The 26,863-nt window shown below is 44.7% G+C and overlaps 1 protein-coding gene across 1 annotated transcript in view; it reads left to right on the plus strand.

The window, feature by feature from the left end:
• The window catches only part of CPA6 (carboxypeptidase A6), a 117,846-nt gene that overhangs the window by 40,468 nt on the left and 50,515 nt on the right, over positions 1–26,863 (plus strand). The window contains exon 2 of the mRNA XM_045003053.1: positions 19,366–19,441. Coding sequence (XP_044858988.1) covers positions 19,366–19,441 — 76 coding nt within the window. The remainder of the gene's footprint in view (positions 1–19,365; positions 19,442–26,863) is intronic.

Here is a 26,863-nt window from a genome sequence, read left to right on the forward strand (position 1 = left end):
CAAACAACAGAACTCTGTACCTGAAATGTTGTAAGGCAGGAGACACCTATCTCCTTTTTAATACTTTCAAAACTACTGGCAACCCATGATACCTGGAAAATATCAATTTCCAGGCTGTACGCATCTAGAACACCCAGTAGAAAAGAAGCACAGCATTCAAAAGTTTTCTAATGAGCTGTCAAAACTGTAGGCCCTCTTCCACCTCTTGAGATCACTTTGCGTACATGAAGCTTCAGAGGATGTATAACATTACATGGATTCAGAGTAGCAGCCATGTTAGTCTGTATCCATAAAAAGAACAGGAGTACTTGTGGCACCTTAGAGACTAACAAATTTATTTGAGCATAAGCTTTCGTGGGCTACAGCCCACTTCATCAGATGCATAGACTGGAACATATAGTAAGGAGATATATATACAAATATATGTATATGCTGTAGCCCACGAAAGCTTATGCTCAAATAAATTTGTTAGTCTCTAAGGTGCCACGAGTACTCCTATTCATTATATGGATTATGCTTCAGGAAAACAATCCAAAGTAATTTTGTGCAACTTCTTTATAACCTCTGAAGATTCGTTTATGAGAACTGAGCTCAAGAGGTGGACAATCTTAAAGTGTTTGGAATAAGTGATTATAAATCTTTGCAAAAAATATAATTAATCCCTTAATATAAACTCTCCTTACATCATTATATATTTGTCAGATAAATATAAATGTGATTGTTTTATACAATATTAAGTGTACTAAGTTATATTCTGTCAACAGATTTGGCTTGATTTTAGGTCCCAAGGAAATATACTAAGAAAGCCAAGATGGCCGTAGGGCAGGGTGGTAACTTCATTTTACTACAGGCAAAATTGACAAGAAAGTTAAGGCTCCAAAGTAGTCATATTTTTTAGGTGGCCAGTTTGAAACACTAATCCAGCAGAGCCTCATTTTCCCTACATACAGTATAGGAGCCCTGATATTTGCCTTCTTCTTAAAGGCATTGTGGGGCCTAACTGAGCAATGGCTGTGAATCACCACTGCCCAAGTCCACTTTTACACCAGTGTAATACTACTGAAAACTGTAGAAGGAGAGATTATGTTACAGCAAAAAACGCTCCTCTGCCTCTTTTTTTGTGGCGACAGCAAAAGCAGGTAACATTTACATTTCTATAGCATTTTACCAAGAGGCAGTGGCAAACCTGGCCCTGATGTTTCAAACCAAGGTGAACTGCACTGGTACAAGCCACAATTTGCCCTGGTGCGGTTACATCAATGTAGCTCTTTCAGCAACAAATAACCCCACTGTAGACATGACCTAAGTCTTGCCAGAAAGTCTGAAGTCCTTACAAGCTTAAAGAATGAGCTAAAGTCCTCCACAGCACCCCACCAATATTTGTAGCACCTTTGAAGTGAACAGCAAGGTCTACTGTGCACACGCACACAGCATTCCAAGGATTAGTCAAGAAAAGAAACATAATAGAAAATCCTACCATGCATGCTGTGATGGTACCTCCCATAAGGCTTTATGGAAATATGCTTAGAATGTGTTTTAAGCTACATATGCCATGTAACATATTTCCATAAAGGTTATGATCTACTGAATGTATTAATCCTATTTGTATGCATGTATCATTATTCAAAGTTATGAATGTTATGAATGTTGGCTGTGTACTGGCTTGATTTCTAAATAACCTTAGCAGAGCATTTGGTCAGTTCCTAAATTGAGTACCTAATCAAGAAACACTTAAAGGACAATGGATCTTGGAATGCTCCACTCCACAGAAGAAGTCTACTTGAGGACATTCAAGGTAGCATGTAAACAGTGGATGCTACCTGTAAAAACTTTGAGTCATGCATGGACATGTGACTTGCCCAGGTGACTCCTAAACTCTATCTTGGAGCTGGACCCCCTCCTCCTTCCTATGCAAAGTCCTGAAGCACTGGTTCTGCAGCTCCCATTGGCCGGGAACTGTGGCCTATGAGAGCTGCAGGGGCGGCGCCTGCAGATAGGGCAGCACGCACAGCCACCTGGCCTCACCTCTGTGTAGGAGCCAGAGGGGGGACATGCTGCTGCTTCTGGGAGCTGCTTGAGGTAAGCGCCACCCAGAGTGTGCACCCCAACCCCCTCCTGTGCTCCAACTCCCTGCCCCCAGCCCTGATCCCCCTCCCACCCTCCAAACCCCACATCTCTACCACTACCCCCAGTCTGGAGCACCGTCCTACACCTCAAACCCCTCTTCCCCAGCCCCACCCCAGAGTCAGCACCCCCAGCCAGACCCTCACCCCCCTCCCGCATCCCAACCACCTGCCTCAGTCCAGAGCCCTCTCCCACACTCTGAACCCCTTATTTCTGGCCCCACTCTGGAGCCCGCACCCCCAGCTGGAGTCCTCACCCCTTCCCTCACCCCAACTCCCTGAGCCAGCCCAGTGAAAATAAGCAAGTGAGTGAGGGTGGAGAGAGCGAGCGACAGAGGGAGGGGGAATGGAGTGAACAGGGGCAGGGATGGGGTAGGGGCATGGCCTCAGAGGAGAGGTGGGGTAGGGGCGGGGCAAGAGTGTTCGGTTTTGTGCAAGTAGAAAGTTGGCAACCCAACACAAGGTTGGTCTGAATGCCACAAAAAGAGAGTAGGTTGGGCTGGCAGGCTGAACCCCTCACCACCACATACATGTAAGCAGCTCCTGTGACTAGCTTTATTGGGACAACCTAATGCAGGAGAAGGGAGAGTTGGCCTTTAAGGGACTGCTTGCTGCTTTACACACAGCCACAGACACATGTTCAAAGAGGAAGGCAGGGCATATCTGGGCCCTGATGTTTCCAACTCCTCTGTCCTGTTTCCAGCTGCACTAATCTGGCACGCTCCTCCATGCACACATAGCAACTGGGAAATGCTGGGCAACTGGCATACACATTCACGTTGCAGAGAAGTCATCTCTGCTACGTTAATAAACATCACGCAATCACATCTTTGCCTCCTCAGCATTCCTCCCACATGCCAGCCAAGCAAATAATTTTCATTCAAAATTATGGATGAGTGAGGTCTTTGTAGCAAGATAAAAATAAGTTTTGCTCCCTTTATAAATAACTTACATCACAAACAGAGAGTATACACGCTGTTACCAAGACAACACCGCTCACTGTCTCATCTTTATTTGGGACAGCATCTGCCCCTATTGGGAAACTACCCAAAAAGGGTCAGAAAGGGTTAGTCCTCCTGCCCTACCAACATTATAAGTCATTGCTCATGCCACTTAACAAGGGCACTACACTGACCTTATTAAGTGGAGTACAGAAAATACTGAATTAGAAGTGGGGGAAGTTAAAGGCCAATATCTGCTCCACTTAACTGGAGTAGTGTTGCATCGCAAGAGTAGGAACGAAGTCCAAGCAGAGAGAGAGTGTGTGTGTATGCAGCCATCTTTATTCATTCCCAGCATGCTCTTATATACAACATGATAAGCAATCACAATTGCTAATTAGTTAATTAAACCCACACAGCCGCAGCTGTAACTCATAGGGTAATTATCATTCTACACACCTGTCTACCTATTCACAATTAGCTGGCCAATGAGAACAAGCCCAAAGCCAGCCCTTCACACACAATTCTCAATCCAGAAGCCTTCAGCATCTCACATTCAATCCCACATCTCCCCCCTTTATTTACAATCAAAAGAAAAGGGAAAAGGAAAACAAGATAAAAACATTCACCAAACATTTTCAACTTATAACAGCATAACACCACAATCTATCTTAATCAAATATTATGTTATTAAACATTTGCAACTCATAACAGCATAACATTATAACCTATCATAAACAAAACTTTATAAGATCAACCTATATGACCATTCAATCCTTAACATATAATTTCAAAAACATCAAACGAACAAAACAAAACACAATAAACAAATGATGTAACCTCTGCAGGCCCCCCCCCCTTTTTTTTTTTTTTTTTTTTTTTTTTGACTCATCCCTCAGCTGTCAGGTGATCAAACTGACACTGAGGGTGGTGGGGGGTCTTAAGGAAAAAACATCAAACCACATGACAATACAACAACAATTCTGGCCAGAAAACAGACAACACAAAACATAACAAGGAACATAAAACATAAATCTTAGTTCTAAATAATAATTGCATGGTACCACACAGATTTTCTTTCAAACACAAAAAATCATCTCAAGTGAGTAATTCATTCATGGAGGATCAGACAGAAAAAGTCCTGGCAGAGCTAACAAACAGCTCTCCTCCGGGGGCTCTGGTTTCGCGACATCTGAGCGCGTCTCGTGAGGCTCCTCCGCATCTGCCTGTCGTCACTCCGGAGGACGCAACCAAGGCCGGACCCACCTCGCTGGCATCCACCTGGGACCCGCATCAGTGGCAACACACACATAACCCCTGCCCCACGTTAGCAAGTCAACTGGTCCTTTCCATATTTGCTGCTGATAATCAAACCATTTGACCGAGGGTCGGGGGGCCGCACCCTGCTCTTCCCCAGTCATCCCGCTGACATGTTTAATCGCGGGGGGCACCTGGCTGTTTTTACCAAGATGTAACCAATTAAGAGCTTGCAGCAACCGAGCGGCAGGCGTCTTATCCAAGGCGTCTGCCCGCTCACTGCAAATCCCCCCTTTTTGTCTTAAAAGGAGCGCCTTAAAAGAGGCATGAGCACATTCAATAATAGCGTGTAGTTTGTCTACTTCAGCCTGAAGGGTTTGGACAAGTAGTTCTTTGGCTTGTAGCTCCTTCTTAATTTCACTCAGCTCAAGAACCGCAGCTCTATAATGACGACGGTTATGTGCTGCATCTACTTTGGCTGCCGCAACCTGCTTTTGAAGGTTATTAACGTTTGACTTTTCTCTTTCGAAGGCAGTCTGTAAAGCTTGAATATTTAAGACTGCTTGAACCCGGAGATTCAGCTGCACCAGGTCTGCCTCTCTCTCTGCTAGTACTGTTTCGAGGATGGTGCTGTGCTCTCGCAAAGCAATGTTAGACTGACCAAAACCAGTGAGCTTCCCCCGTTCATGTTCCAGTTCGAGGGCCAACTTCTTTCCAAAAGTTTTATCTTTCTCCTAGATTCTCGAAGCTCCTGGCTGGTAAGTGAAATTACTTCTTGCAGCTCTTTCTCTGACATCATCTTACTGTGGCTAACAGCCTGCAGCTCTATCTCCAAAGCTTGAATCCGTTCATGGGAAACCTGGTTATTTCCTCCATCAGCGATTTGTGCATCCCGTTCTTTTTGCACTGACTGGAGGTGGCTTTCTAACTCCACTATCTGCTGGTGAACCTGGGATACTTCCTTCTGAAGTCTTGAGCATTCAACATCAATGGACTGCTTTTCACTTCGAAGTTTCAGTAACTCCCGTTTTAATTCTTTCACTTCCAAATCCAGCCGTTTCTTTGTAGATTTTAATTCACTAATCAGCTGGTCCTGTGAACTTGCATCTCTTTGATAAGCTTCCACCATTACCTTTTGCTGTAAGAACTGCTCCTTCAATCGTCTCTGCGCGGTGAGCCATACTGGACTCAGGGAGAAAACCTTCTTATCGCCCTGAGCCACTGATTTCCAGAGCTCACAGCCCAACCGCTCCCAAACAGTATTACTACTTGATTGAACGGAAAGTCCCCCTCTTCGTCCCCACCGCAACAGGCGGGATAACGCATCAGAGGGGAACTTTTCTCCCCACCGCTCCGTAATGCGTATCAAATCTGCTGACGCAGCAGTTCCCATATTAGCTGTTCACTTCTTGGTTCGAGTGTGCCTCCCTTGTCAGATGCCCTGCGGCTCCCAGCCGCTTACTCGAACACCCTGCGGCTCCCAGCCACTTGTCAGGTACGCCTCCTTTCTTCGGACGCCCCGCGGCTTCCCAGCCGCTCACTTGGACACCCTGCGGCTCCCAGCCGTTTGTCAGGTACGTCTCCCTGATTCGAACGTCCCGCGGCTTCCCAGCCGCTCGTTCGGATTCCCTGCGGCTCCCAGCTGCTTGTCAGGCACGCCTCCTCTCTCGGACGCCCTGCAGCTCTCAGCTGCTCGCTCGGACGCCGTGCGTTTTTTTTTTTTTCTCTCTCTCTCTCTCTCTCTCTCTCTCTCCTCCGGCCGCTCAACGCTGGGACTTCAGGCACGTCCTTCTTTTTCTTTTTATCAATTCAGGCCACCAACACTATCTTCATTCAAGATTGGCAACAGTGGTACTAGTACTTATCTTGTTTTAGTTCTGTTTGCCTTCTTGATAGTTCACGATTTGTCTTCTAGTGACTTCAGTTATGGGTTTAGTTCTTTTTGCATTTCATTCATTTCCTTTGCCTCAGCCTTCTCATACTTTCCTCTCCTTCTCCTAGTGATAACCAGTACAATAATTCCAGCAACAATTGCTAGTACCACCACTACAATGACTGCAATAATACCAGCAGTCAGACGTTTCATGGAAAACTCTGGGGGCTTTTCATCAACATAGTAGATTAGAGCTTGATCAAATTTTAGAGGTTCTTCACTGATGTTTATCTGTAGTGTGAGTCACCTTTGACATCTTTTTCAAAGTAGTAAGCCACGTCAGATATATCCACACTCTTGGCAGACTTCTGGGAAACATTTTGTTTCAGTTCAATAGTGATATAAGGTTTTTCATACACAACATCAGTTATATACTCTGGATTCAGCGAGTAACGCTCCTTAAATTCATTTTTGATGATTACCTTCAAAAGAGAAGCATCCACAGCTGTACTTCTCTCACTGTGTTTTATTTCAATGATGATCCAGCTTGTTCTGACTAGTTCACTGCACTGTAAGTCTGTATCACATCGGGGTCACCATTTGTTGCATCGCAAGAGTAGGAACGAAGTCCAAGCAGAGAGAGAGTGTGTGTGTATGCAGCCATCTTTATTCATTCCCAGCATGCTCTTATATACAACATGATAAGCAATCACAATTGCTAATTAGTTAATTAAACCCACACAGCCGCAGCTGTAACTCATAGGGTAATTATCATTCTACACACCTGTCTACCTATTCACAATTAGCTGGCCAATGAGAACAAGCCCAAAGCCAGCCCTTCACACACAATTCTCAATCCAGAAGCCTTCAGCATCTCACATTCAATCCCACAGAGTAGCTTGGCATAACTTGAACACAGATACAGTAACTCCTCGTAATGTCAGACTGGTCCTTAGCTGTAAGAAGTAACCACAGTGGAGGTATAAATATTGTCCCAAAGCTTTAGCTGTGCTGCAGCCACTTTGTCTCACACTGTAGGGATAAAGCTGCCCAAGTGCCAAGATAGATTGTCATGGAAGGTTTCAGAGTAGCAGCCATGTTAGTCTGTATCTGCAAAAAGAACAGGAGTACTTGTGGCACCTTAGAGACTAACCAATTTATTTGAGCATGAGCTTTTGTGGGCTTCTGCCCACTTCATCAGATGCACAGAATGGAGCATATAGTCATTACACATATTGAAGCTATTTCCCCATGTTAAGTATCCTCACACCTTCTTGTCAACTGTCTAAAATAGGCCATCTTGATTATCACTACAAAAGTTTTTTTTCTCCTGCTGATAATAGCTCATCATAATAATTAGCCTCTTACAGTTGGTATGGCTACTTCCACTTTTTCATGTTCTCTGTATGTATATATATCTTCTTACTATATGTTCCATTCTATGCATCCGATGAAGTGGGCTGTAGCCCACAAAAGCTTATGATCAAATAAATTGGTTAGTCTCTAAGGTGCCACAAGTACTCCTGTTCTTATTGTCATGGAAGAATCACCTCATGGGGAAATCTCCAATGATATAGAGACGCTGCTATGAAACACACTTTTCCCTGCAAGGAGCATAAAGGGACCTACCCAGGAGAAAAAGGGTAGGCTAGAGCAGCCAGGCACCCTTGCAATACCTGGCTCCCATAACTGTTCCTTGGGGACATTGTCAATCAGCATAATATAGAGCAGTCTACAAGCTTTTCTAACTCATGCCGGGGGGCTGAACTAGTGTATGGCTGACCCAGGATTTGGGAAACAAAGGTATAGAAGACAGTACTACTCTAACACTTCTGAATCTTTATACAGTTGATAATACATAGCTGAGCAAAAATACTGCATGAATTGTGTTAAATTAGATGATACGCACACTTTAAAGGCCCTATTTCATAACCTGCTGGGGCTAGAAAAAACTTTGGTGAACCAGTACCAATAATTTTAGTACCAGTAACCTTTTCCAAGCACTGGCCTTGGGCTAAAATTAAATTAAGATTAAAAAAAAGAGTACTCCTACAGTGTTATATAGAGTACTTAATTTTAATACCTAATCTATTTCTGAAACTCTTTGTGCCAATAACTGAAAGATACAAAGTAATTCCATAGCAGACAATTTTTCTTAGGATTTTGTCAAGCAAAAGTGTTTAGTACAGGGAGAAAAGGAATGAAGCAACTGGTCATTTTATCACAGCTGAATCCTGTATATTCCCTTAGAGACTCCCATAGTGTAAATATTTTTTCATATGCATCTTTCAATCTTGCACCTCCTGTCTTGCACAACCAGTTGTGTGTAGTAGTTTTGTAAGAACCAAATAATTTCAAAGCTATCATTCTTCATTCTCCAATTAGGAACAAATACTTTTAAGTAGGATTTTATTTTCATTTAGAATATCTCCTTAGGCTTTTGATTCATAACATGCTGTCCCTCAAACCAGATCTAAAGAACTGTACTGGTAATGCTGTGTAAATATGTTTTGCAGGGGGCTCTGATCAGAGTTGGCACTAGACAGAAAAAACAACAAAAAGATTTTTCCTCCAGGAAATGTGGAAATGACATAAATGAAGTTAATGTCCTGTCTCTCCAGCAGAAAAGCTTCACATGTGTGTATATTATGCAGTATTATTTCACTGAATCTGCCTGGTCTGTTCAAAGAAGAGCAACCAGTGGTCAACATAACTCTACTCTCACTCAGGGGCGGCTCTAGGGATTTTGCCGCCCCAAGCACGGCAGGCAGGCTGCCTCCAGCAGTTTGCCTGCGGAGGGTCTGCTGGTCCCGTGGCTTCGGCAGACCTCCCGCAAGCACGCCTGCAGGAGGTCCACCGAACCCGTGGGACCAGGAGCCCCTCCGCAGGGAAACCGCTGGAGGCAGCCTGCCTGCCGCCCTCACGGCGCCAGCAGAGCTCCCCCCGTGGCTTGCCACCCCAAGCACGCGCTTGGCGTGCTGGGGCCTGGAGCCGCCACTGCTCTCACTTCATGGGGAAAGAAAATATCTGCCTTTGCAGACATTTGCTATACAGAGCACATCCCACATAGTCCAAAAGCAGAGCATCGTTTTCTATACTGTTCTTAGAGAGGGGGGGGGAAAAAAAAAGGTGTTTAGAGCTGGCATCAGCTAACAGCTATTCATTTTGCTCAGTAGCAGAGCACTCTCCAGGGAAGCCAAAGGCCTGGATTCTGCTCCTCATCCACCAGTCTCTTCTAGTCAGTTCATTTAATGTATTGCTGTTTGCTTAGAAGGGTATGCAAATGCCTTCAGTTGTGTTTACACAAGTTCAATTCAGCCCATTAAATCATAGTTTGAAAATTCCACTCGCCTGTTCCCCACTGGTAAATGGACAACTTGTCCTGGTAAGTGTAAGGTCCTAAACCATCAATTTCTGCAAAATATAAGTTTGTTTGTTTGTTTGTTTGTTTAAAAAAAGACGTTTCTAGCCCTTATGCTTGCAGAGTTAACCTTAAAAACAACAAGGAGTCCGGTGGCATGTTACAGACTAACAGATTTATTTGGGCATAAGCTTTCGTGGGTAAAAAACCTCACTTCTTCAGATGCTGAGGTTTTTTACCCACAAAAGCTTATGCCCAAATAAATCCGGTCTTTAAGGTGCCACCGGACTCCTTGTTGTTTTTGTGGATAAAGACTAACACGGCTACCTCCGAGAGATAACCTTGCAGCATAAATCAATGGATTGCCAACTTCCTGAATCGGCAGACAGTTCCAGCATCTCTTTTGTTCATAGACTTTTCAAATATGTAATGAACACCACTCTGTTCAGTTTCACTCATCTGAAGCTCTTGTGCAGCCGTGAAACTGACCAGAATCGTATCAATTTCTGTCTATTGTTGCTTGGGAAATCTAAGGTCAACACTGGAACTATTCATAGGGGAGAGGAGCTTCCTTTCCCCCCCCCCCCCCCCCCCCAGAAAGGCAGGGGATTGAGAGCAGCCAGGAGGGCAAAGAAGTAAAAAACAGATGTTTCTCTCTTCCAACAGCCAGACTAGGGAAAGGATTTTCATATTATCAGACATCCTCTCTCCAGAGGTCAATATGAAAGATGGAGCTCTGTAGTAGAGTCCAGAGATCACACTCAGATTATCATCCCTGAACACCTCCCTCTTCTCAGCAACTAGAGGTACGTGCTGGGAATCTCACCATGGCATTGACTATGAAGCTTATTGATAGATCCACCATATATCTCCCACATCAACCTATGGCTGATAGATTTAGTGTCTGGCTGGTATACATGGTAGACTTTTGAATCCCCACATTAAATGCATTATGTTATAGTAAGGGTGATTGCATAGAAAGTATTTAATAGAACATTTTGATTTGTTGATCCTACAAAGGATCTGGAGCCAAAAATCAACCTCAGGACTGCTTTCTTTGATGGTGTAGAGGGGTGATCACCCTGCTCCTGCCTGAAGGGGATAAAGCAGCGCTGGAGAGGGTGGCAGCAGGGAAAGCTATGTTAATTGGGAAAGCAGCCACAGCTGTGGTCAGCTTAATCCGGGCCCACCTGGCCCTTATAAGAGGGCTGTGGACCAGAAGCAGCAGAAAACACCCTCTCTAGCTTCCTTGAGAGAGAAGGACCTGGCTGCCTGGGAAGCTGAGGAGGGTACCTAGGGTGGAGCAGTGCTGGAGAAGGGAAGAGACAGCTGGGGAGCTCCAGCCTGGCAAAGCCCCAGGCTGCAGGCCGAGTTAAGGGCCCACAGAAAGGTACTAGGGCTGCAGAGGGGCAGCCCAGATATAGGCAGAGGCAGCTGGTCCAACCTTCCTTGCTGATGATGAGTGGTTTATAGACTGCAGTCTGCCCCAGGAAGCAGGGGCTAGATGGTGACTGGCAGTAGCCACTGAGGCAAGGTGGGGATAGAGGGTTGGGGGTTCCCTTGGATGGGGGGACCCAGAGGGCAGAATCCTGAGAGAGGGGCACTGTGGTCTGGGAGGGACATGGGAGCCAGCGGCAGGCAAGACACTGGCCTGTAGAGGGTGCTCTGGGCTAAAAGAGCTAATTCCCAGGATGACCAGCAGGAGGCGCTGTGCTGGTGAGTCGTTACCCCACTACAGACGGGTAGGTATTAGGTGCACTGCAGAGTCTGATACCTGTGCTCTTTTGCAGAAGGACAATGCTGGAATGCTTCTTGAGAATTACTGAGCCTTTTGAATTGGCTATAAAAGCTGGTATTAAAATACTGTTTTCAGGAATTCATTGTCACTTTGCATCTTACATTCACAAAAATGAAACTGGATTGCTAGGTTGAATTATCCATCATTTCATAAAAACCTGACAGTATGAAGTACGCCAAAGTGCTTTCTTTGCACACTCTAGGAGAAGCCCTGGTCACAGCAATTTTCCAGCAATGTATCAAACAATTAATCTGTCACAACCAGCCATGTTACCATTGACATTTTCCCTTCTCTGGCAGGTCTTTAATCAAGTCGGGCATGACATAGCAACTGAGCCAGATCCAAAAGACAGATTAGACTACATGTTAGTCCGTTAAAAGAAAAAGAAAACCACACCTAAATAATATCAGTTCACTCTGAGTTGTAACGACTACTGAATCCAGGTTTAACTATTTTACATTTGAAATTGTTGTTCCATATGTTCTGCCTCTCCCCAGTACTTGCAGAAACTAGCGATAAATGTTTATTATTTAATTTACATTCAGCCAGTGGAGATTTTAGTTAGTCTCTGCACATAACCTTTAAGCAGCTCAGTCCTACAGTATCTGTCCTGTGTACACAGTAGGCCTGTCTGTCCAGTACTCTTTTAAATAGCTATTTGATATTTAGAAAGAAGTGAGTGATACCAAAGAGAATTAGTGCAATACAATAAGTGAAGCTGGGAAAGATATTTCCCTTAATACAGTGCAGCCTTCCTAGTACTCTGAGGTTCATATCCCTTTGTAAAATATCCTTCTCTCTTATCTGTCTGGACAGTTAAACTTTGGGTAATTTTCCCAAATCCCTGCCACCTCTTCCTCCCAATTTTTAGCACTGTCAAGCAGGAGAACCCCTAAATAAGATTATCCCTTTGCTATTCCAGCACACAGCACTGAGCCAGTGGTGTCAAGAGAAGCAGAGTGAAACTGAGCCAGGTTCATTTTTTTAAATAGTACTGGCACTAGTGGAACTATGGGCCAAACCCTTTGAAGTCACTGGGGTTTTGCCTGAATAAGGATGTCAGGGCTTGGGTCCGCAGTACAAGGAATGCTCAGCAGGGATGTTGCCAAAATGAAAGGGTGGAAAGAGAAACAAGGAGATAGAGACAAACTGAAAGGACCAGATGGTGAAGGGAGAGAAGAGACAAAAGGAGGAAGAGTCATTCGCAAAGGAAGAGGGGTCTGGTAAGAGATGGTGTAAAGAGCAGCTAGAGAAAGCCATTTGCACTGCACACCACCACCACTTATTGGTCCTATGGAACCCAGGCACTCTCCACATATTTGACTGGCACCTTTTCTGTTAAATAACTATTTGCACAGATACAGATAAAGCAGTCCTGTAGCAGGGACAAGCCTGCCCAGTATTCTAGGGACAGTACATCACATTTAGAAATCTAAGTTGGTCCCCGACAATTGAGCTGGGCAGAAGTTGGGAGCATGCTCGGAAGGCAGCACTCGCTATCTGGTGACCCATCTAAGACCAACTGAATACGCTATTCTGGGAGGCTCCAGAGACTTCAGTTAGGCATCTGGGTTCACATCTACTTTGGAACCACAATGCCCCTCAGCAAAGGCTACTCTGATGCGTAATCTTCCTGGACAATAAGGAAGCAGACATGATCCTGGAACGCCTCAGGAAAAAAACAAGGTGAGGGGATAAATGCAGAAGTAATAGAAAAAAAACCCATAAGAACAGCCATACTGAGTCATACCAGTGGTCCATCTAGCCCACTGTCCTGCCTTACAACAGTGGCCAATGCCAGGTACTTCAAAGGGAATGAACAGAACATGACAATTTTCAAAAAAGCGACAGAGTCCTGTGGAACCTTATAGACTAACAGAAGTATTGGAGCATAAGCTTTCGTGGGTGAATACCCACTTCGTCAGACGCATGTGGTGGAAATTTCGAGAGGCAAGTATAAATATGCGGGCAAGAATCAGTCTAGAGATAACGAGGTTAGTTCAATCAGGGAGGATGATGCCCTCTTCTAGCAGTTGAGGTGTGAACACCAAGGGAGGAGAAACTGCTTTTGTAGTTGGCTAGCCATTCACAGTCTTTGTTTAATCCTGAGCTGATGGTGTCAAATTTGCAAATGAACTGAAGTTCAGCAGTTTCTCTTTGGAGTCTGGTCCTGAAGTTTTTTTGCTGCAGGATTGCTACCTTTAAATCTGCTATTGTGTGTCCAGGGAGGTTGAAGTGTTCTCCTACAGGTTTTTATATATTGCCATTCCTAATATCTGACTTGTGTCCATTTATCCTTTTACGTAGGGATTGTCCAGTTTGGCCAATGTACATAGCAGAGGGGCATTGCTGAGACATGATGGCATATATTACATTGATGGACGTGCAAGTGAATGAACCGGTGATGTTGTGGCTGATCTGGTTAGCTCCTGTGATGGTGTCGCTGGTGTAAATATGTGGGCAGGGTTGGCATCGAGGTTTGTTGCATGGATTGGTTCCTGAGTTAGAGTTACTATGGTGCAGTGTGTGGTTGCTGGTGATCCAATTTTCAAGTGATCCATCCCCTGTCGTCCAGTCCCAGCATCTGGCAGTCAGAGATCCTCTCGTGAATCAGTTACCGGTTATAAGACAGAAAACAAAGAGTAGGAATAAATTATCAATTTTCAGAATGGAGATGGGTAAATAGTGGTGTCTCCCAGAGATCTGCACTAGGAACAGTGCTGTTCAATATATTCGTAAATGATCTAGAAAAAGGAGAAAACAGTGAAGTGCCAAAGTTTGCAGATGATACAAAATTACTCAAGATAGTTAAGTCCAAAGCAGATTTCAAAGAGTTACAAAGGGATCTCACAAAACTGGGCGACTGGACAACAAAATGGCAAATGAAATTCAGTGTTGATAAGTGAAAAGTAATCCACACTGGAAAAAATAATCACATAAGAGGGCCTTCCCTCTTATCTCATGACTGCTTACTTTGCTTAGGAACCTTTGGTGAGGGACCTTATCAAAGGCTTTATGAAAGTCCAAGTACACTATATCCACTGTATCACCCCTGTCCATATGTTTGTTGACTCCATCAAAGAATTCTAATAGATTGGCGAGGCATGATTTCCCTTTGCAAATGCCGTGTCGATTCTTCCCCCCCCCCCCAAATTGTGTTCATCTATGTTTCTGATAATTCTGTTCTTTCCTATAGTTTCAATCAATTTGCTTGGTACTGAAGTTAGGCTTACCAGCCTGTAATTGCCAAGATCACATCTACAGCCTTTTTTAAAAGTTGGAGTCACATTTGCTATCTGCCAGTCATCTGGTACAGAAGCTGATTTAAGAGAGAGGTTACATATCACTGTTAGTACTGCAATTTCATACTTGCGTTCCTTCAGAACCATTGGGTGAATACCATCTGGTCCTGGTGACTTATTACTGTTTAATTTATCAGTTTGTTCAAAAATCTCCTCTACTGACACCTCAATCTGGGACAGTTCCTCAGATTCATCACCTAAAAAGAATGGCTCAGGTTTGGGAATCTCCTTCACATCCTCTGCAGTGAAGACCATGAAAATAATTCATTTAGCTTCTCCGCAATGGCCTTGTCTTCCTTGAGTGCTCCTTTACCACCTTGATCATCCAGTGGCCCCACTGATTGTTTGGCTGGCTACCTGCTTCTGATGAACGTCAAAAATCTTTTGCTGTTAGTTTTTGTGTCTTTTGCTAGTTGCTCTTCAAATTCTTTTTTGGACAGCCTAATTATACTTTTACACTTGACTTGCCACCCAATTTTATGCTCCTTTCTATTTTCCTCAGTAGGATTTGACTTCCAATTTTTAAGGGATGCCTTTTTCCCCTCTAACTGCCTCTTTTATTCTGATGTTTAGCTATGGTGGCATTTTTTTGATCCTCTTACTTTTTTATTTGGGGTATACATATAATTTGAGCCTCTTGTATGGTGTTTTTAAACAGTTTTCATGCAGCTTGCAGGCATTTCACCCTTGTGACGGTTCCTCTTAATTTCCATTTAACTAGCTTCCTCATTTTTGTGTAGTTCACCTTTCTGAAATTAAATACTACTGTAATGGGCTTCTTTGGTACTTCCCCTCCTCCCCCAAGGATTTCAGATTTAATTACGATAACTATTACCGTGCAGTTCAGCTATATTCACCTCTTGGACCAGATCCTGTGCTACACTTAGGACTAAATCAAGACTTGCCTCTCCCCTTGTAGGTTCAAGGAATAACTGCTCCAACAATCAGTCATCAATGGTGTCTAGAAACGTAATCTCTGCATCCCGTCCTGAGGTGACATGTACCCAGTCAATATGGGGATAGTTCAAATCCCCTATTATTATTGAGTTTTCTATTTTTAAAGCTTCGCTAATCTCCTTGAGCATTTCACAGTCACTATCATAGGTGCCGACTCCATGGGTGCTCTGTGACTGGAGCACCCATGGGGAAAAATTAGTGGGTGCTCTGCACCCACTGGCAGCCAAGCTCCCCTCCCCATCTCACCATCACCTCCTCCTCTGCCACCTCCTCCCCTGAGTGCGCCACGTCCCCGCTCCTCCACCTACCTCCCAGAGCTTGCTACAAGCTCTTGGAGGGAGGAGGGAAAAGCGGGAATGTGGCACGCTCAGGGGAGGAGGCGGGGAAGAAGCAGGGCCAGGGAAGAGATTTGGGGAAGGAGTCGGAATAGGGGCAGGGAGGGGGCAGAGACTTTGGGGAAGGGGTTGGAATGAAGGCGGGGCGGGGGCAGAGTTGGGGCAGGTGGAGTCGGGGCAGGGCCGGGGCAGAGGGGGGCCGAGCACCTACCAGCACGAGCAGAAGTCAGCGCCTATGGTCACTATCACCATTCTGCTCAGGTGGTCAGTAGTATATTCTTACTGCTATACTCAACCAGGGAATTTCTATCCATAGAGATTCTATGGTACACTTTGATTCATTTAAGGTTTTTACTATGTTTGACTCTGTTTTCTTTCACATATTGTGCCATTCCTCCCAGTGACCAATTCTGTCATTCCTATTTATTTTGTATCCTGGTATTACTGTGTCCCATTGATGATCATCATTCCACCAAATTTCTATGATGCCTAATATATCAATATCCTCATTCAATACTATGCACTCAGGTTCACCTCTCATAGTATTTGACATAGAATTTGTATACAAGCACTTACAAAATTTTTCACTTTTTAGTTGCCTGACTTCATGTGATGCAACTGAATGGGACTGGTTTTCCTTTGACTGTTTCTCTTCAGTTCTTACCTGTATTTTATCAATTTCTATCCTCTCCTCTTCACTAGGACATAGAGAATCCCCATTCATAGATCCTCCCCTATGGGCAGGGGTGAAAGTAACTCCAAAGACTTACTGGTACGGGGCCAGCTCCAGCCCCCAGAAGGGGCGGGGCCTCCGGCACAAGAGGCGGAGCTGGGGGGGGGTCAGCGTCCAACAGCCAGCCCATCCACGCTGCCTGACCCTCACCACTCCAGGGCTCCAGTGGCGATTTAAAGGGCCCAGGGCTCCAGCTGCTTCCACAGTGGCAGCAGTGGCAGCCGGAGCCCCAGGCCTTTTTAAATCGCTGTCCCTGAGGCAGCTGCTCCCTTTGCCCTCCCGTCCCATCGGCGGCTGGGGGGGGCAAAAGGGGCAATGATGGCAGCGCTTTGACATTGCTGCCCCTTTCCCCCCATTGGAGGCCCTGCTGGAATGGACCCTGCCGGTAGGGCCGCCGATGGGGGAGGCAAAAGGGACAGGGACAGCTAAAGCTTGTAGGCCGGTACAGGCTTCTTACCGGTACACCGTACTGGCCTGTACCAGCTCACTTTCACCCCTGCCTATGGGGTGTCTCTGTCCAAACCATGTGCTACTCTGGACCTGTCACCTTTCCCACACGTCTTAGTTTAAAAACTCCTCTATGATCTTTTTAATTTTTCATGACAGCAATCTGGTTCCATTTTGGTTTAGGTGGAGCCCATCCTTCCATTCCCAATAGGGAGGGGGTGTTTATTGACCTTAGTTTATAGAATGTTGGGTGTAACCTGGCTCTCACACTCCCTCTCTAAACTCCCTCACAAAACTTCCCTCTTCACTAGCTCTTCCGGTTGCTTAGGTGCTGGCTTTTTAAACTCCTGTTCTACCTGAGTAACCCTGCCCCTGATTAAGGGTAAGTGCAGGGGTGGGCAAACTATGGCCTGGGGCTGCATGTGAGGAGTTTGCCCTGCTCCAGTGCTCGAGCTGGGGAGCGGGGTTGGGAGCTTGCCCCGCTCCTCGTGGCTCTGGGAAGCAGTGGCATGTCCCTCCTCTGGCTCCTACGCGTGGGGGCAGCCAGGAGACTCCACATGCTATCCCCACCCTAAGCGCCACCCCTGCAGCTCCCATAGGCCAGGAACTACAGCCAATGGGAGCTGCAGGGGCGGTGCCTGTGGACTGGGCAGTGCGCAGAGCCACCTAGCCGTGCCACCACATAAGAGTCGGATGGGGGACATGCTGCTGCTTCTGGGAGCTGCTTGAGGTAAGCACTGCCCGGAGCCTGCACCCCGACCTTCTCTCATGCCCCTACCCCTGCCCCGGCCCTGATCCCCCTCCTGCCCTCCAAACTCCCTCAGTCCCAGTCCGGAGTACCCTCTTGCACCCCCAACCGCTCATCCCCAGCCCCACTCTAGAGTCCGCATCCCCAGCCGGAGCACTCACACACACACCCCCTGCAATCCAATCCCCTGCCCCAGCCCGGAGCCCCCTCCCGCACTCTGAACTCCTCATTTCTGGCCCCACCCCAGAGCCCGCACCCACAGCAGGGGCCCTCACCCCTGCCCACACCCCGACCCCCCAATTTTGTGGGCATTCATGGCCTACCATACAATTTCCACACCAAGATGTGGCCCTTGGGCCAAAAAGTTTGCCCACTCCTGGCTTAGTGGATCATGAAGGGATTAGGGCTCAAAGTCTCATTAAGAAGCTCTCAGCCTTGCTCAGGAGACTGCTAGGCTCATCACACACTTCCCCCAAACAGACCACACCATATATTACAGCAAAGGCTTTTAGGATTCAAAGAATAGCCCCATTCTCCTCACCCCTCTCATCTCAGTCTCAGTCTCCTCACACAGTAAGTCCTAATCTCACTTGTGTAGACTCTGCCTCTGTGCCTCCTTGCACCAACTCCTATTCCAGTTTCTCTTGCCCCTTTCCCCCGGCTACTCCTTTTCCCCAAGAATTCACCCCTGCAGGACCAGATCTTGTCCCCTGTGCACCTTAATCAGGCTGCTTCCTTCATGCACCTGGGCTGAACAGGATTGTTGTTAGAACACAAGAGAGACAGTCTCCCTGCTCTCAATTCAGGTACGCAGATCCAGACCCAGCCTGGTCTGCAGTAGCCAAGGGCAACAACTGCAAGAAAAGTCATGCTCAGTCCCAGCTAAAATCTAAGACATCTGTACTGAGCATCTGTGAACTGCAATCTTTCAACTGGGCCACATTTGAGCAGATTTTTATGGGGCTGGCACAAGGCACATTCGTAACACAAAGGCCAAATGTCAAGTCCCTGTTGTGCAGAAAGGAGGCTCTAGAGCTTTGCAAAGAAAAGGCTGACAGAATGTTGCTAAGACTAGCAAAACAGTGTGTTATTCCCTATCTTCGTTCTCAGAAATGTCTGTATCATTTTGGCTAAAGTTTTCCAGAAAAATTCAGCCTGAAGCAGACACATATTATGGAAAATTTCAGCCCATATGGTTTAAGTTTGGCAAAGATATAAGCAACTGAAAACAGGGTCTTATAATGAGAAGTGTTGGGAAACCTTAATAACAGATGCTGCTATCCCCACCTATAATCAGCGTACTTCTTGGACTTGGGAAGTGCACAGTTAAGTAGCGTCAAGTTTGAAAGCAGATTTCTGATGCACCTGTTATTTTAACAGTATTTAGAAAGAGACAAAATGAATATGGACTGTAAATGATAGATTTATTTCTGGGTCCTGTTTTTGAAACAAGTCCTTAAAGTTTCAATTCAATGTTCTCTTACCAACAGTGATCAAGTAATACGGCTTGTTCCGGAGAGTGAGAGAGAAGCACAAGCACTGAATGCCATATTTCACCAGCTTACGGTGAGTTCGCGCTTTGTGGTTTCAATACAAGTGCTCTTCTTGAGGGCTGCCTTTAATGGGTTAATTCACGTGCCTTTCACCCAGGGTGACTGTTTCAAATCCTGTTACATTCAACTGAAAATAGTGTGGAGAAAGGAGTGGAAGCACAAGAAAGAGTGAAGGCCTCAGCCTAAAATAGAGTGGCAAGAATCCCCATTTCAGCCAAGCTCAAACTCTTTACAACTATTACAAATAAAAGATTCTCCCACTTTAAAAGCAGGGAAATCAAAGTTTCCACCTGTTTGTACCTAGTGCCATTGCATCAGGTTATCACAAGAGCACTGTCCAGAATGCTGCCTCTCTGGCAGAGCTTAACAACGGGTAGGAACTGCTCTGCCAGCAGCAATGACCATGGTCACAGAGAAGGATGAAGGTATGCACAGAACCTTCCTCCTACCCATACTCACAGCCCTCTGTGACACAAGATAATGTGAGAAGAGGACCACCATGCACATGCACTGAACTCTGGCATTATAGGTACCTGGAGGTGGATTCTTGTGAATAGTCTCAGACATAAGCTTTTCAGGGCACGGAAAAGTCTATTTATGTTTCTACAGTAGCTACCAGTCTCACAGTGGAGCTTTGGTCCTAATTAGCAATTTTGGATGTTACTGTAATACAAATAAATAATAACTTTAATAGCCAGTGGCAATAAATAAATAAAGCAAACGCCAACCTCCACAACTCCCTTGGACTAATGGTGTTTCTGGTGACATTTTTATTTTGTTCCCCTCTGTGTTTTTCTCTCTTCTACTACAGCAATCCCCACAAAGCACCTCTCCCAACTCTCTCATTACATGCTCCCTTAGGCTCACAGAAAGTGATTCCTTCTCCCATCTCCATCAAAGTGGGAGCATTAGAAACTTGAATAACCACATGTTGTAACTCTTTCAACAGGGTAATACAATTTTGGCAAGGTGCACTGGAATCTGACGGGTTAATTAGAAAGTGATTGATTAGGTCGATGTAATAAACTAAAAAGGTTGAAAGGAAGATTTTTTTAATAAATGAAAATGTACCTGCATACAGTAATATTCACCCGCAGGGTCAAATCCTGGTCCCTGTGCCCAGCTTGTGGAAACAAGCTAAGCTTGGCTGCTTCCAAAGTCTCAGGGCTGCAGTTCCCTCTGCAGCTACCTCACTTCCCATCTATATGAGGGGCAAACTAGGGATGTCAGTGGGTTTACACAGTCCTGGATATACTTGTCACTAATCCAGTTTTGTCTTTTTCCAAACCCCTCCACAACTGATGGCCAATTTTCATAAGTGCACAAATCCAGCAGAAGTCAGTTGGAGCTGCAGGTAGTCAGCCCCTCTGAAAATCAGGCCATGGGAGTTCTGCAATCCTTCTTGGTCTTCCCATCCCAACTTATGATTCAGAGAGAGCGTGCACGAGTTTTCAGAGCAGGAACAAATCCTGCCCTAGAAAGAAAGAACTTTCATTCCTGAGCACTGCATCTAAACATGACCAGATTGTTAATAGCACACTGAAAAAGTAAAAATAGAAACCAGTGTATGAACAAACATTTATGTACAATAAAAGAAAAAACAAGACACTGACATATTTCTGTTTCTACAAATCCATCAACACAGTGACAGACACAGAAAAGAAAACCTGTAGGCTATAGCAGTAATGTACAAATTACTTTAATTATGTATTCTCTTATATTGGCCTTCAGGGAGTTTCAGATTACTACATTTTTAACACAAGAACTCAGAAGTGTTTTAAGAGGCATTTACTTTGAATATTTTTTGGTTTGAGTTGTAAATTTATATCACCTGAGTATCATGTTACTCGCATCCTCTATGCCTCGAGGGGAAAAAAAAGTGTAATAAAACTCAGAATCATTTCAAGATTTAACACACTTTTAATTAAATAACTACAAACACCAATAACTTTACATTTTTGCCCAGCACTATTTCAATATTGGATACAATAACCTGGTTTACTGAGGTATATTAGCGCCAGATTTTTTTAAGGTATTTAAGCATCTAACTCCTAGTGAAATCAAAGGGAGTTAGGCACTATCACAGGATGACTGGCCCCTTTAAGAGGGAGCAGAGTCCAGTGCACCTGAACTGATAACCTGTTGCCCAGTTGGGCTGAAGGGATGGGATGGGATCTGGGCCTTATAAAGGGAGGAGACAACTACTAGGGAAATACCTACACAGAATAAGAAGGTGTCTTCAGCAGGAAAAGATCATTGGGGAAGGCCTGTGATGAAGACTAAACTTCAGGCAAGTAGTACTGGAAAAGCAGGAAGACAGACTCCCAAGTAGGAGGCACTGTGTCCACCTTGGAAGTGGAGGAAAAGAAATGAACTTTAAAGCAATAATAGACCTTCAGGGAGGAGGGTCCAGGACCAACTGGAACTGGGATGAAGACTGTAGGTTTGAGGTCCATTTTGAAAGACTTTGTACAGGACCTAATAAATTGGACTGTAGAAAGAGAGTGTTTTGAATGTCTGGATTTCTTAAGGGGCCCTCAGTGAAGGAGAAAGTGAGGCAGACCTCAGCAGAGACAGGCTTGGTCAGCAGGGGACACTACAGGGCAGCCATGCCTGTGTACAGGACCTAAATACCTTTTCAAATCTGGTCCTTAGCAAATAATTTTAAGCTATTTCAGGAACACAAGTGCTTTTTTAAAAAAAGAGTTAAAGAAATCCAGTGTTTACTTACTGTTTTGCCCCACCACAACCAGGAGAGAAATAGGCCAGAAAGTTATGAAACAAAAAGTGTAGCCACTTAGCCCCTGAGTCAACAAGCTATTTAAGTATATATTTAAAGTTAGCAGTGTGCTTATGGATGCTGTTGAATCAGGGCCACAGGTTGGCCTCTGTTATGTGATGGTTTAGGAATTAGACACATGAGTGGGCTTTTCAAAGGTTTCCAATGTTTGTCTAACTGTGCTCCCACTAAAGTCAATGCTAAAGCTCCCCTTGCCTTTAAAAGGAGTGGAGCTGGGTTTTTGAAAATCCCATCTGAGGGCCCAAGTCTACCCTGAGTGGTGTATGCACAACTTAAAAGCCCTCCCTCAGTCCTAAATGCAGTGCAGGCTCAGGGTAATCAAGGCCTCATTCTGGCCAGAGGTCTGGCACAAATGGGCTGTAAAGCTGCCCAAAAGGGTTAGCCCAGGACTGGCTGCATGAGGGAGCCTTTGGCTGGTACAGAGCCAGCTCTATCTACACTAAGTACTTGTAGGACCCCCATCACTGTAGTATTTGAGTTCCTCACCATGTTTAATGTATCTATCCTCACAACACCCCACCACTATCCCTGTTTTACAGATAGTGAACTGAGGCATAGAAAGGCAAAGGGGCTCGCCCAGTATGATACAGAAAACCTATGGTGGAGTATAGAATTGAACCCAGGTCTCTCTGGCTTGTCGGCTAGGGCTTTAACCAATGCACCATCCTTCCCCTAAGTGCTACAGAACCCATCCTGGGGCTCATAGTGATGGGGGCACACTGAGCCAGGAGAGGCAAGCCTAAAGCACACTGTGCTCCAGTGAACCCTAGCCACCAGGTTGCTCTAGCTAACGTCAGGGACCAAATCAGCCCCTAGTTAACTTGGGTCCTGGTTGAGAGAAGGTGGCTTAAAGCCACATTTGTACCATTCCTGGCTGGTGTCCCTGAGGATTTTGGCTTCTGAATTTGGGCCCTTGATGTTCTTTGTTCATCCTGACCAACCCCCTCTAAGCCTTTGGGACAGATACCTGTTATCACTTGGCTCAGACCTACTTGTACAGCCTGCAGAATTAAAGGTAGACTCATCTCCATCCAGCTCAAGCAGGTGTACTCTTTTGTAGAGACAAGGTGGAGTAACTTCCATTAGTGACAGACAAGCTTTTAAGCTACACAGAGCTCTTCTTCAGGTCTGGGAAATGTACTCAGTGTCACAGCTAAATACAAGGTAGAACAGATTGTTTAGCAGAGGGGTTTTCAACTGTGGTCTGCAGACCCCTGGAGTCTGCAGACTACATCTAAGAGGTCCACGAAAGGTTGTTGTTACCAGAGAACAGTGGTTTTCAACCTGTGGTCCATGGTACTACATCTGATATTTAAAAAAAATGCAACTGGGGGAGAGAAAGAGGTTGGCACTGACACAGCCTATACTTTCCTAGGAAGAAGCCAGCTAGTTGCAATTCAGAGCAGGTTTTGAAAGGGTATTCTGGATCTAGGATTAATAGGATAGATTGGTGGCAAGAGTAGCCCAACAAGAAGGAAATCCTTTCTTACATGTCTGCTTACAGAAGCCTGGACTAAGAATTCCAAGCAGGGTACTCTTGGAGTTTGCTGTGTTTTTTATTTTCTTTAGTGTATCTTTTTAATGTTTTGGTTTCAACCAGAGCATCTGAAGCTGATTGGGGCAGGGACTGCCTTTTTTATCAGTGTTTGTACAGGGCCTAGCACAATTGGACCAATACGTGACTAGGACCTGTAGTCCCTATCACAATTCAAATGTCACTGTCTTTACTGAGTGAATAATACATACCGATTAATTAATTCCACACATTTTAACTTTCTGACTATGAATTGCCCTTGGGCAAATCACAACTTCCTCCAATTTATTATTCATTTTAGTTTGGCCTGTGGCTTCTTTGTCAGCAGTTCATTTTGAGTCTCCAGTATTGGAAACTGAGCTGGATAGCTTTGACTGGACACACAGACTACAGAGTGTTGACTGGATGACCATAACTGTTAACCAGGTTTCTAGTGAGAATGCTCACCCTTACAATTCAAAACTTGCTTGCTTGCTACAGATTCTCCAATACTTGCTTAAAATTCCCTGTTTTTGCCAATATTCCCACTAGTAAACTTATTCAGAAAGTGAGCACAAGGGAGGCTTAAATAAACTGCCCCCAATTCACCATTACCTCAGAACTGCAGTAGGACATAGTTAAAGGTGTTTGCACTAGGGAGATGGCTTCAGTTCCCTGATCCTTGGCCACCCAGCCCCACTAGAGCAGAAGGGGACCCACTCTAACTTCTGCCACTGGTATAAGCTCCTTGGACAATATGCCAGTGAAGGATTGGGGGTGGAGGGTTCTGCTCCATCACATCCCTGCCTTGTGCACACCTACTGCCTAGAACACACCTGACCAGTTTGTTCCCTCCCTCCCGTATGCCAGAGGTGCAGAGAGACGTGGCTGGTGGTGGTGGAGTTGCCTCCTTTAGTTTTCCATCCCAGCTGAGTTCCCCTATACCAGGGGAACTTTCCACTGGGTATTTCCAGCACTTTTAAGTCCACTCTGCACCACTAAGAGACCTTAGTAGACTAGAGAATCCAGCATGTTGAAAGCAAATTCTTTAACAATTCAAATGAAAACTCACAATTTTTTTTGCAGTATATATCTAGCTTATTGACAGCCATTCTTGTCATCCTTCCAGTATTCCTCTGCGTCACATACCTCAGTTGATTGTCCACGGCCATCTGCTTTCCATTGCCCAGGATAAATTGAGAGTTCTATTGTTGATTTATAAACTCCTTCATGGTTTTAATCCAGTTGACTGATTGGAACAAATGCCACATTCCAAAGTGTTTTCCAGATAATTGAAGTTTAATTTACTTTCATCAGCTATTTATCTGCTTTGGGACCCTTTTGGTCAATATAATTATTGAAGAACTACTTCATTTCAACCTTTATGGCCAGTTGCTGCTCTCCCCAAAGCCAACGACTTTCTAGCCATTTCTTTCTCAGATATTCTGAGTTGCATTTGTAAACTACAGCTGCTGTTCCATGGTAATTCTGGTGTAACAGATGGAGTTACACCACCCTGATTCTCCAACCGCTTTTACAAAAATATACAAGCGCACACAGGCCCTCCCTGGGGTAACAGAAGGGGCCGAAGTAACAGACCTAGCAGCCACATCCCCATTCCCTTCTGTTTGTCTTGCCTCTACAGCAGCTGCTGACATTGTAATCCCTGAACTGATCCTGGCTCTGCTGCTCAGGAAATTTAGACCGTACCTTGTAGGGGGAAAGGATCAGTTGGTACCTTGCAGTTCCTAAGGCAAATTCTGAATGAGTTTTCAGAGGATAAATGCCTGTTTGAAAATGTACTTACTAACAAAGCCACTCAGTATAAATGCTGCTTTGCCTTCTTTGCCCAAGGAGACATTCACGCCAGAGGCATAGAGTGGATGCAGCTCCCTAGCAGAGTTCCAGACAAAGTAAGCATCTTATACATGTGTAGCTAGATGCTGTAGATGTCAAACCTGATTCTGATCTAACTTACACAAGGGTAAATCAGAAATCCACACAATGTTTCAAATTCAGAGGGGACATGATGGTGCTGGAATAAATTAAATCCTGATAAATCAGCATAAATGAGTGCAAGAGAGCATAAATGAATGTAACTTAAATACTGAGGGGGTAGAAGGGAAGGATTGTTGCAGGAAAAGCAACAAACAGGAAGATGTAAGATAAAGAAGGAAAGGCTTAGTCCACAAAGTACATACATTGCATTCATAAAACACAGCAACTAGAAATACCTGGTTCAGGTGAAAGTATTCACCTGGCTCCCAAATGCGGAGGGGGGCTGGTTCCACTCTGTTATGTCAATGGCAAAACTCTTACTAGCTTCAGTGGTTTAATATTCCATGTTTTGGTGCTGTGCAGAGGTAACTCTGAAATAAGAATCAAGTCTGAATTGTAATGTTTAGTAAGAAACTTTTTTTTCTTTCAAGACCCTATATGGTACCTGTTTCAAATCTTTCATATACATTTAGGTTTGTGATACTTATACACGTCTGTAAAAACAGATATTTTTTTAGGATACAATTGAGTTAAATTTTTATTCAGTAACTCTCAAAAGAAATATCTTTATTACAGGGTAAAACCTTGTGTAAAATGATACCAGTTGCAATAAAGCAGCAAGATCATTAACATGTTACAATTTCCCAGAGATTTGTGCAACTTGAACCTGCAAGTTATGTATTGTTAGTATTCTATTACAATTGGTACGGTGGTCACTGCAACTGGTTGAGTCACTAACTATGTAACACTTCTCTTTACCAGCCTCACTGAAAAGCAAACAAAGGAGAGAGTCTATTGAGCAGTTATTGTCTAATATATTAAATAAAGTTTTAATTACTTTTTGCCTCTTCCTGGTTGCCATGCAAGTCCTTACAGAAGCCCTAGAGACTCTCACACACCTCTTATCCTTTAATTGGCCCATTATCATTGCAACTAAGGACAGCTGGACAGGACTGCATTCAGAACCTATTGAATTCATAGGCCTCCTATGTGCTCACTCTCTAACTATGCTGGCCCTGATTCACCACTACCTTCAAACTCCACTTCTACATAGTAGAGAGTGGTGGCAGTAAAAAGATAGTTTTGGCTCCCTCATTTTTGGCCACCCAGACATAATAGAAGTT

Source organism: Mauremys mutica, chromosome 2, assembly GCF_020497125.1.
Source record: "Mauremys mutica isolate MM-2020 ecotype Southern chromosome 2, ASM2049712v1, whole genome shotgun sequence".
NCBI classification, from domain to species: Eukaryota; Metazoa; Chordata; order Testudines; family Geoemydidae; genus Mauremys; species Mauremys mutica.